Raw genomic sequence first — 12363 nt, 5'->3', positions numbered from 1 at the left:
GGGTAGCATGATTGTAGTCTTTCCACTTTCTTTTTTTTTTTGGTGTAAATTCCAGGTGTAACACAGTATATTTACAACGGGTAAAAATAACATGCAGCTGTGAAGAAAAACATCTCAGGTTTCATTTCAGACCTGGAGCTCAGGATGAATCACTGCAAAGCTTCACCCTTTACACTGGGCACACTTTCTGAAAGTTGCTTTTCCACTGCCCCTGCTCCCCCGGTGGTTCAGAAATAGAGCAGACTCACAGAAAGTCCTAAAAAAAGCCTTTGCAGACAATCACTCTCTTGTTGTTCTGAGCACTAAAAATACCATTTTCTAGTGTCTGCCTGCATTTTCAGTTTTGCTTTCTATACTGTAGAAGTCCATTCCAGCCATTTGGATTAAGCCTCGGTTCAGTGGTATGCATAAGCACACGCTCAATTTGAAGTACCTGAGTAGTCCTGTTAGCTCCCATGGAGCTGCTTACGTGCTTGAAGTTAAGCATGGTCTTAGAAGATTTGCTGAACTGGGGATTTGCTTGTCCACCCAGTAAGGTAATGGGACAAAGCCCTTGACCATCTGCTTCTGGATTTTAATGAAAAGTTATGATTTATTTATGATCTTCTTCCCCAGCCGTGTCTGTTTATATTCAGATCAGAAAACCAGCTCAGAAGCCCTGTCAGATTGCCAAAAGCTGTGTGCTACTGCTGGATCTTTCACATTATTTACTGTTCAGTGTTTACAAGAGTGTTTTTAATGCACGATTGCCCATAGAAGTGGTGTAAGCTAATACTGATGTGATATTTCACATCAGCAGCAAGACTTTGATGTCCCTATATCCCAAGTTCCTTTTCACAGAAAAAACAAAATAAAGTAACTGTGCCAGTTAGGCCAAAGGATGCTGCTAGCTCTCTGTTTCCCAAAAACATCCCTAAAAAGTCAGTGAATGGGCCAAATGGTTCTTTCTTTTGTCTTTGTAACACAACTGACCTTGGGAGTCAGGGTGGGCACCTGCACAGGTATAAGGGCAGGAGCTGGATGGTGTTTCCAAATATATGTGATTTAGTATGCGGACTCACTTATGCATATATGCCATTTGTTTTTGTAAAGGTAAACAGAAAAAGCCAACATTTTAGTCACAAGCAATCATCACAAAAGCTCTTTTTGAACATGTTTATGTCTGAAAGAAAAAGTTACTTTGTTTTGCTTAGCTCTGTTTAGAGAGAAATAAGCTGCATCCCAGAATTATATGTAGAGGTATGTAGTGGGATAGAAAAGTTAAACCTGAGAGAATAATACCCAAGTATTCTGCTTCTGAGAGGAAAGGCTAAATTCACCACCACTCAATGACAGGCAAGACCGCGTGCTGACTGTATCTTCTCTTGTGGTTATTATTCAGTCCTGTGGCTGACAAAGCAGTTGTAGGACCTTTACACAAGGCAGATTTCATAGGTAATATGTTATGTGGCACCCAAGACATTTTATACCTGAAAAAGGTGTGTGAAGCCAACATTTCCCAGGCAACGTTCAAGGCCCTGTTCCTTCTCCTAAAGAAGATGACAGTACCCACTGAATGGTTTCTGTGATATATTTTATTTTTAAACTGAAAGCCATCAGCAGTTAATTTTTTTTTTAATAATACATTAAGACAACATAGTAAAATTAGTAGTAACACTGCGTAGAAAAAAACTGATATACTTAAAATGTACTTTTAGTATTTAAGATGTATACTAAATCTTTTCAGCTTTCCAAGTGCTAGTTATTTTTTAAAACACACGTGAGAATTATAACTGCATTAGTTCCTGACGCATGGCAGTTGTCGTGGTTTAACCCCAGCCAGCAACTGAGCACCACACAGCCGCTCGCTCAGTCCCCCCCCGGTGGGATAGGGGAATCTGAAGAGCAAAAGTGAGAAAACTGGTGGGTTGAGATAAAGACAGTTTAATAAGTAAAGCAAAAGCCACGCACACAAGCAAAGCAAAACAAGGAATTCATTCACTCCTTCCCACCGGCAGGCAGGTGTTCAGCCATCTCCAGGAAAGCAGGGCTCCATCACGCGTAACGGTTACTTGGGAAGACAGACGCCATCACTCCGAACGTCCCCCCCTTCCTCCTTCTTCCCCCAGCTTTATATGCTGAGCATGACGTCATATGGTGTGGAACATCCCTTTGGTCAGCTGGGGTCAGCTGTCCCAGCTGTGTCCCCTCCCAACTTCTTGTGCACCCCCAGCCTACTCGCTGGTGGGGTGCGGTGAGAAACAGAAAAGGCCTTGACTCTGTGTAAGCACTGCTCAGCAATAGCTAAAACATCCCTGTATTATCAACACTGTTTTCAGCACAAATCCAAAACATAGCCCCATACCAGCTACTATGAAGAAAATTAACTCTATCCCAGCCAAAAGCAGCTGAACAGTCAACTCGACCGGGTCACTTGGGCATTGGCTAAAATATCTGCCACATCCTTTTGATGTATGTTGAGCAGACTGTGGTCTAAACTCTATTATTTTTCCTCGTCTGTCCTCAAACAATAGCAAAAGTCTTCTGGGAAAGCACCTGTATTCTGACCACTGGTGGGTTTACAGTGACATTGCTGCCCAACACTTGCAGCAAGAGCTGGGATTTCTGAGCTGGGGAGAGCAAGAGGCTCTGGGTGAAACACGGAGTCTGGGTCTTGGAGGGTCTCTCAGTTCTCTGGACTGCAAATTAGTTGGTTTGCAAGGAACTGAAATGAAGCATCGCAACCTGACTTGCTGCTTGTTTAGTAAGACCATAGTACAGTTTCAGGAGTTAAATGGCAGGACTAAAAGAAAGCTTGTAAGTAACGTAGTATTGCTAAAGAAACCAAAACCCAACTAACACCCTCCTTACCTTGCCAAACAGCCTCTTTACATTTAAAGGTATTCCCGGTGGCTCTGTTCTTTATCTTGATTTTTGTAACAATTTTTCTCTCTCTGATGAAACACATTGTAGACATTAAATTAAGGGACAAATATGTCTGTGTCTGCCAGAAAGAAAACTGTGATGCAATTAAAATGCCATTAGGGAACCCCCTGTGGGATGTTAAACCTAAAGACTCTATTCAGAAAGTGAAGCCAAAATTAAAGAGGTGTCTGGTTGCAGATCCTCTGCAGATTTCCATTTCTTGACTACAGTACCATGGAGACTGTGCTAGTCAGGAGCTGAAAGGTTTTTCCAGTCATGCGTGTGGTATTTTGAATCATGGCATTGGCAAATGTTCCTTTTCTGTAAGCCATACGTAGAGGTGTGTCTACATTGCATGACATAAAGTGCAACTGAGCGTGGCCCATATGAAACAATGACAGCAGTGGAGATGGGAAGCTGCTGTCCAAGCCTTGGACAAGCCTTGTCCAAGGCTTGGACAACGACAACTAATAATAGTTTTCCCTCAGAAAATTTACATTAAGTGCATGTCTATGTTTGCTGAGTTGTCTGTAAGATGTTTGGAGAGAGAAGTGCAGCTACTTGCAGCCATCAGGCTCAGCAGGCTCATGAACAAGCCTCCATTCTAGCCCCATCTCTGGAAATAAATCGTTAGTGTTTATATGTTTGGAGACATGTAAGAGCCTGATCCTTTGAAAATAAAAATAAATATATGGTCCTTTGAGGCTTGTCATTTTTTCTGAGGCAACTGAAGAAATCAGCAGAGTCATTGGGTGGTAGGTACTGAGTTTTCCAGTGACAGCCCAACCCTGGTGCTCAAGTCTCATTTTTTCCATTTCATTCAGCATGGTTCTTTGCTGAGGGTATTAGTAGGGACTGGAATAATAATAGAAGCACATCTCTCTTCTCTGTCTAGGAATTCCCCTGATGACTGCAGCGTGGCAAAAGGAGGGAAAATGGTTAGCGGCTCAGACAATGTTGGGATGAACTATGGAAACTACATGGAAGAGAAGCATGTTCCACCCCCAAATATGACTACCAATGAACGAAGAGTCATTGTGCCAGCAGGTTAGACCCTCTACACAAAAATTTCAGACAAAAAAAATGCATTTCCCCTAAGTCTACTACATTATTTAAGAAGATTTAGAGAAAAGTGGCAATGTGATACTGGTGATCAGGAAGAAAAGAGCAGTAATTTCCCAGGGTTATTAAGAGACCGAGCTGAGAAATACCATGGTGAAGCCACCTCCTCAACCTGTTCTTCCCATTTCAGCAGCAGAACTGGCTGATTCCAGGCACTCAGATCTTATCTAATTCTCTAGCTCCTTTTGGAGTATTTCACCCTAAAGTGGGAAAACTGAAGAGCCACTTCCATTTCCTAACACTATGGACTAGCTGAGTGCAGAGTGTGTGGGAGAGAGAAAGGATCACTGTTGTACCACATGATATCCCTGCAAATACCAAATGCAGTCCGGCTCTCAGCATGCTAAAAACACAATAGCTTCTGTGAAATCAGACAGTGCATGAAAAGCATTTATGTAGGTTATCCCCTGAGTTTGGGCGGTGTAAAACATTTTAATAAGCAAACTGACAACTCCACTGCAATGTAAGAGCACAATTGAGAAATTCTTGGTTAGTCTTGGCAAGCTTGGTTGTGGGATTCAGCAGTTAATTGAACAAGAAGGCTTTCACTCCTGTGTGCCTTGTCCTCCAAACAAACCTCTACTGGAAGGTTTGTTGTCTCGGTTTGCAAAATAATTAGCATGCCTATTTCCAAAGTCAAAGCATTAGACCATCATGACATATGTGGGTGTTCATAAACCGCTGGATATACACAGCATAGACACAACACCTGCAACCTGTGAACAGAAGGGAATGTTTTGCTGCTAGTTCCTCGCCAGCAGAGATGTGCCTATCTGAAACATTTCTGCTACTGCTATGTTGCTTAATATTCTTACAGTTTTTCAGTTGCTAAGATATGCAAGAGTACTAACTGTGGCCAATTTTGCAAGCTGTGATTATTTCAGTTATTTGTCAAGATATGTGCGGACAAGTATGTTGCAGTATGCTCTGCAATGGTATTGACAGTTCTATTCTGAAGCACAGAAGAGTGATGCACTGAATAATGAAGTGTCCTGTCTTACTGGAAGCAGACCACACTGAAATTCACGACATTTGAATGTTCTTCTAAAACATTTGTCTTCTTGATGGTTGGCACTTTTTTCAGTCTTTTAGTAACCCTTAGCATGGTTAGCTCAGCAAGATCTTTTTTTCTCAGTGTATTCCTGGAGGTGTGTTTTGAGGTGGATTTGAGTGACATTCAAGGAACAAGATGGTCACAGTCACAGCCTTTCTATTTTGAGGTCCCTAGAAGAAATGTATAGGTAAAAATCAGTTGGTTTTGTTTGACTGCCACATAGGCAGTGTGCAGCTCATGTGGCAATGTTTAGGAATAAAAAAAAAACAAAATTCACATTTCCAGCTGTGGTAACTTTCTAGTTATCATAAATAAGAAGCATTTAAAAATCATAGGCATAATCAAAGTGTTTTGGTAAACTTCCTGGTGTTTGGTTGTTTACTTCAAACCAAACTGAATGTAGTTGTTGGAGTTCTTTGCTGTAGATGTGGGCAATCTCATCCAGACCCTAGGTTTACCAACCAGACTTGCATCTCTCCAGATTGCTACATATTTCATACCAGATGGGGGGGTTCTTTTAAGTGTTGTTTGGTGCACTTCAGAGAACAGAGAAACCCTCTGAAGCTCCAGAGGATTAAATATTCTGACTTGCAAGGGCTTAAAATGCCAAAAGAAGCATCAGAAAAGGGGAGGCACTAGTGGGTGAAGGATTGGGAATGAGCAACAGCATGACAGACTCTCAATACTTCCTAGCCCATGGAAAGAGGTCCCCACCTCTTTCAAGACCAGCCTGAACAACAGTCAAAAGAGAGAGGATGACACTGAATTAAGCCACAGAAAAGTTATTTAGGCTGTCACTCAAGTCCCAGCCCTTCCACAGACGTTTATGTGACACAGTACAGCCATTTGACCTCTGTGTGCTCCATTCTCAGTCTTCAGGATATCACAGAATCACAGAATTGTTTAAGTTGGAAGGCACAGACTCTCGAGAAGTTTGTTTTTTCTCTTCAAAAAGTATAAATTCTTCATGGTAGGAGCTGTCTTCCATTATGGGGATGTGCACTGCAGGTCATTAGGGACCTTCATGTTTATGGGTGCTTACTGTAACTCAAGAATAGGGAAAAGTAGAATGGAAGAGAAATAGAAAAGGAGGAGTTCAGAGGCAAAAAAGAAGTTTAAGTTAAAATCAAGGATTCATTCAGAAACATAAGGTATTTGGCCTTATATTTTGCTTAAAATCTGGACTAGTTCTTGTTCTTTTTCCCCAGATGGTTTTGCCAATACTTCAGGTAGTAAGTGAGAACCCATGCAGGTGTAGCAATGTACCCCAGTGCAACACAGCAGTCTAGGAAAGGAATTGCAGAATATTTTAATATGACACACTCTATGAAATAACTAGCCAAATCTGTGAGTGCTTACTTAGCCTATGCCCAAGAAACAGTGCTTCTGACTTGAGTGGAAATTTCACTTGAATAAAGGTAGAAATTCAATGGAGAGCTTTGAAAATTGTTCAGATGCAAGTTGCAGTGCTGTCAGCAGGCTCCCTTAAATACTTTTCTGAAGAGTATTCTCTGCATGAGGACAGGAGCCTATGTTAATCTGTGGGTAGTAATGCATAAAAATAATAAGACAAAAGAACTGAATGGGAGAAGGAGCTCAACAGCAGAGGGTTTGTTGTTAGTGATCAGAGCTCACAGCTCTTCCCTAATAGTTTTTCACAGACAGTTATTCTCCTTTGCACTCAACAGGCCAAACTAATTCCTCGTGTATCTCCAGCGGTCAGTAAACTGCTGACTTAATTAAGTCAGCAGGGGATTAAGGTCTCTCCCGTTCGACTGTGGTCTACATTTATTTTGTACTGGTCCAGTGCATCAGCACTCTCCCCTCTCTGCCTAATTTTATGCTTTGTGATACCACCAGATCCTACGTTATGGAGCACAGACCACGTACGCCAGTGGCTGGAATGGGCGGTGAAGGAGTACGGTCTCCCGGATGTGGACATCTTGTTGTTCCAGAACATCGATGGGAAGGAGCTGTGTAAAATGACCAAAGACGACTTCCAGAGACTCACCCCAAGCTATAATGCAGATATCCTCCTGTCACACCTACACTACCTCAGAGAGAGTAAGCTAGTTTTCTGTCATTATGGTAGTGGCTACAATCAGTCCGTGGTTGATATCAGTCTTAGATTTAATGGTGTGGATACACTCAGCTGGGTTTTCAAATGTCTGTTGCAAACGTTGCTGTTCCTAAGAACATAATAGGGAGCCTGATCCAAAGCCTCTTGAGTTTGATGGAAAGATTCCCATTAATTTCAGTTGGCTTTCACTCATGTTCATCGAAGAAAAGAGTTAGGGAATATTTCTACATGTCCATCTCAGAGAAAAATCAAATTGAAACCCAGCATATTCATCAGCATACTGTAGGAAGAAAATCATATGGGATTCAGTGCTAATGTTTTTTCTGGTCACATACTCATTTATTTCCATTTTAACGATGAGAATGCTAAACAAGAGTACAAACATTGATTCATAAAGCGAATTCCAGGCATGATTCTAAGGACTGACAGCAGTTTGCTCTACTCTGAATAGGATCAGGAAGATTTCACTGAATTGAATAAAAGTTCTGTAAATTCATGGAAAAAAGGAACAGTCCCTGATGTCCAAATACAAATTACTTGTAGTGCATGGCTAGCATTTCAAAGGGAAAGAAGGGACTAGTGAATTCCTGGCTTGAGGGCTTTCATCTAAGCTTGAGGAATTTTGCAGGTTTGCCTCAGTTTAAAGAAGTTAAAGTGAACATGGTTTTTAAAGAAAAAAACAACAAGCGTTGCAACACCAGTGCGGTGCAGTCTTCTCCACACGCACACTGTCAATAATCAGTCAGAAATATTATGCATTCCTAATGTGGAATAAATGAATGCCCTAGTTTAAGCTGTAGTGCACACGCCTCCCTCCAAACTGCAGACTGAAACTGACTGTCGGTAGACTCGCATTCAGACAATCCTGTCAGGGGAAAATATGGTTTAAAAAGATAATTCACAATTTTTTTTCATTTTGGTGTTGCTTTTTGTTTTGTTTTGTAGCTCCTCTTCCACATTTGACTTCAGATGATGTTGATAAGGCCTTACAAAACTCTCCACGGTTAATGCATGCTAGAAACACAGGTAATGCTGGCACTGCTCCCACTGCTATAGGTCATCTTCTAAAAGCACAGGATTCCTTTTTATGGGTTGCTTGCTAAAAATGGAAATGGTAAATCAGGAGGGAGACAAGCTTATCCTCTCCTTGCTGTGTGTGTGAGTTTTATGCACAGACACACAGAAAAAAGGTGAGATCACGTAGGGCCAGATGGTGCAAAAATGGTCTCCTTACTGGTAATTTCTTGTGTCCTACAAGAGAACGGGGTCCCTGACACATCGTAAACTGCAGGCTCAGGGCCTTTGTCTCAGGACTTTTTTTCTCATTCTGTCTCATTGTACTGTCAGATCTACTCCACGGATCCCTAGAAGGTTGGTGGAGCTCAAAAGTGCTTCAGCACTTGCCTAAGTGCTGTGGGCTCTGGTGAATGGGGATTGTCTCCCCTCCCATGCAGTATATGTCGTATAATTCAATAAAATTTCTATTTAGGCAGTTAGCTCATCTCATTTGTCAGCTATATGGGACTTGAGCTGGAAACTCCACTAAGTTTGGTGGTGTAATTTCCACTAAGTCTGATCTGAATGTAAAATGATTTTTATTAATATTCACCCTTCTATTAATTTGGCCCAGAAAAGTATTGAGTGTAGGTAGGAGGATGATACAATACATGCCTCAAAAGCATCTGTCTTTCAGGATGTGACTTAAAATATTTATGAAAATAATTCAGAGTAAATTTTATCTTACTCTAGCAGTTGTGCAACAGAGGATGGCATGGAATTGTACATATAGTATGGTATACATACTGATTAAAGTTGTTTGGAATATTGCATGATCATGCCTGAGGGTATTAGTTACCTACAGTGACCAGAAATAACAATTCTTTATGAGAAATGAAAAAGATAATACAAAGGATAATGCAAAAGAAAAAAAAAAAGAAAACCTTGGATTGCGATGCCTTTTTCATATTTCATTTAGTTTCTCACTGTGGTAAATAGCAGTGAGTTTCCTAGCAAAATTAACTAGATTAGAAGATCTCTTCCTGAGATTAGATGTTTGCCACTTGACATAAAGTCCTACTGTGGGCTGTAGGCCTGCTGCAAACCCCACCAAAAGCAACAAAAAATTTTCCATTGACTTTGATGGGGTTTGGAATAAGCCTTAAGCCCTTTTTAAAAATAGATGGACTCGATGGTCTTTTCCATCTCTGGCTTTTCAAATTCTAATTTGCCAAGCAGTTTCCACATACAGTTATCCAAGTGTTGTTTAGCAGTTCTATGTGTTATCTTTTTCTATATGTGTGCACTGACAATGATATTTTGAAATTCATTTCACCAAAATGAGATTGTCTGCATTTCTGTCATTGAGAGTGTGAATAATATCGTGCTGATCATCAGCACATGGATAATTAGTTGTTCTGGTGGCATAAGAACTTTGGAGTGGGATTTTCAAAGGACCCCAAAAGAGTTAGAAACAAGTTCTTCTTGAAGTCAGCAATAATTGCACAAATCCTTATGACCCTTTTCGTGTTCCTAGAGATGGTCGTTAGAAGTCTGTTGATGTAGTTAGAGCAATTTCAATGCCTGAGATAAGTGAGATATCATTTTCTATATCAAGCTCAGTATTTTTAATTTTTTCACTGTGTGAAGAGAATGAGATTTCTGAGGGTCTGACCCAAAGCTGACCAAAGTCTGTGAGAAGATTCCCACAGACATCAATAGGCTTTGGCCCAGGCCTACAGTCTCTGTTGAAAATAGGAACCTGTTTGGGAAGTGCATGCATTAATGAAGAGAAGGCAAAGAAGTTTTACTTCAGAAAATATGAAACCACCTGCCCAGGTGGAGGTGATTGTGGGGAAGGTGGAAGAGATTTCCTGAACTTGACTGTCTCCTCTCTTAACACAGATTTTGCACAGACTTTTATCCAGTAATTTGAATGGATTTACACAGGTGCAAAGGCTATCGGAATTAACTTTTATATATAACAGTCCTGAGATAGAAAATAGTTATTCATAGTCTTCATTCAGACACACTACAAGAGGGAAAATATTTGGGCTTAGGGACTGTGAAAATGAATCTTTAGGTGTTATGTCTTCTTCTTTCTCTTTAGGAGGTGCCACTTTTATTTTTCCAAACACATCAGTTTATCCAGAAGCAACACAAAGAATTACAACCAGGCCAGGTATGAACAATGACCACCTTTTGTATGCTGTGATCTTACTCATTTCATCTCTTGAAGTATCTCATTCTTTTTCTCCTTCAACTCTCTTTTCATAAACATTAGGCTATATTTTGAATACACACACATATTATATACATATATTTTATATATATGTGTGTGCATATATCATTGTGTGGAGTGAGATGATTAAATAGAGCAGTTTAATGTCTGTTTCTTCCACATATCTCTGTCTTTGAAGCAATGCTATCTAGTGTTTAAAGCACCAGAGAATCAGAAGACCAGAGCTGTATTCTCTGGTTCTGTTGCATTGTCCTAGCACAGTCACTCTTCAGTGTGCTTCAGCTCTCTGTCTGTAAAATGAGGCAAGAATACCCTCTAATGCTATTTGAAGTATATTGGGAAAAAGTACTCTAAAAATGCAGGATACATGTTTCTCCTGCTATCTACGTTTTATTTATGTTTGAGGCAAATAAACCCCACAACACCTGATTCTAAGTTTAAGAGACTAAATAGGTAAACTCAAAACATGAGAAGGTTCTTATTGCTCAAAAGTTTGAAGCCCATGAAAGTATTGTGGGTGCGCTGGTTTGTGAAAGGCTAAAGGGAATAATTAAAGAGATGAGGACATTGCTATGAAGCTAAAAATCTTCTTTACATCACCCTTCACCACTAAAGATGCTGGAAAAATGCCTAATCTGGACATTTGCTTTTCCAGTAATAAGTGCAAAGTACTGTGAGACGTCAAGAGGAGTTGCAGCAAAATACTAAATTTAAAGGAAATCCATTACTGAGCCAGAGGCATGCATCCAAGTGTTCTGAAGGGACATACACTTGAATTGACTGAGCTCTTGTGAGAAGATACATTTTATCATTAAAAACAGAGGGGTTTTTGGATAGCAAATATTTTATCTATCTTTTATCAGTGCTCTAGGGTATAATCCAGGAGAGTATACACAAGTAACTATTTTATATACACTTGTATACATGTATATATGCATGTCTGCAGATTTGTTAATTGATAATTAAAAAGTTAGATAGGGAAACAGCTACCAGACCATTACATGATCAAATCCACCCTCCTCAGCTTGTAGGAAAACAAACTCTTCTGCTAGATTTGTTGCCTATAACAATACTGTAGTGAATAGAAAGAAAACCACTGTTCCAATGCATACATTTGGCATTTGGCTTTCATAAGACATTTACCAAAGTGCCCCACAACTATTTACAATGAAAGTTAAATCAGGATGTCATAAGAAACAAAATATTTTAACAAATCAAGAACCGGCTAATTAACCTGTTACGAAGACTAAATAAGTGACATCTTAAGTCATGGGTGCTTTAGCATTCTCTGCCATGATCTATAGTTATTAATAATTGGAAAAAGGACACAATAAAATTTGGTATAAAACTTAGAGATGACGTATGATTTTGTCATTACTTAAAACCAGAGATTCCTCTAAAGGATTCCTGTACAGGCGCCCAGAGCCTTATTAGAGATCAACAAACTGGCATTATGTTAACAGTTGAAAATACAAGTTGATAAATGCGGTATAAGACACAAGTTATTTGGATATCTTACTGATTTCAAATTAACCCTCTTCACTCGTAGAAGAAGAACTTAACATAGGCATCTTTATTTATGGCACAATTAAAGCCACTGCTCTAGTTGTTGGCCAAAGTGAAAAAAAAGTAAACAAATGAAGAAACACAGTGGAGGATCATATGGGAAATCTGACTCTGCCATTAAATAAATCAGCAGTGTGGCCTTGTTTGGAAAGCTGTGTGAATCATCCCTTATCAAAAGGGCTATTTGCAGAATTAGAAGGTGCTTAGAGCAAGCCATGGGAATATGGAAAATCTTTCGAGTGTGTTGAAAGATATAAAAGTTAGAAATTGTTCAACTTGGGGTCTGGGGATGAGGAAACATGATATAATTATCAAAATAAAGAGTGTCCCAGAGTACCTGCTTAGTCTCAGTATTAGAAGAAAGGATATTAAAAAAAAAGTTAGACATTTTCATGAAAC

The 12363-nt window shown here is 39.9% G+C and overlaps 1 protein-coding gene across 4 annotated transcripts in view; it reads left to right on the top strand.

The window, feature by feature from the left end:
* ERG (ETS transcription factor ERG) overlaps positions 1–12363 on the top strand; it is a 148150-nt gene that overhangs the window by 124115 nt on the left and 11672 nt on the right. For 3 of the 4 annotated variants that reach the window (XM_076354100.1, XM_076354109.1, XM_076354123.1), the window contains 4 exons: positions 3800–3951; positions 6941–7144; positions 8106–8186; positions 10267–10338. In XM_076354100.1, coding sequence (XP_076210215.1) covers positions 3800–3951; positions 6941–7144; positions 8106–8186; positions 10267–10338 — 509 coding nt within the window. The remainder of the gene's footprint in view (positions 1–3799; positions 3952–6940; positions 7145–8105; positions 8187–10266; positions 10339–12363) is intronic. The other variant, XM_076354115.1, reaches the window with a different exon arrangement.

The sequence above is a fragment of the Aptenodytes patagonicus genome, chromosome 1, assembly GCF_965638725.1.
Source record: "Aptenodytes patagonicus chromosome 1, bAptPat1.pri.cur, whole genome shotgun sequence".
NCBI classification, from domain to species: Eukaryota; Metazoa; Chordata; class Aves; order Sphenisciformes; family Spheniscidae; genus Aptenodytes; species Aptenodytes patagonicus.
This window is presented reverse-complemented; position numbering and strand designations above follow the sequence as displayed.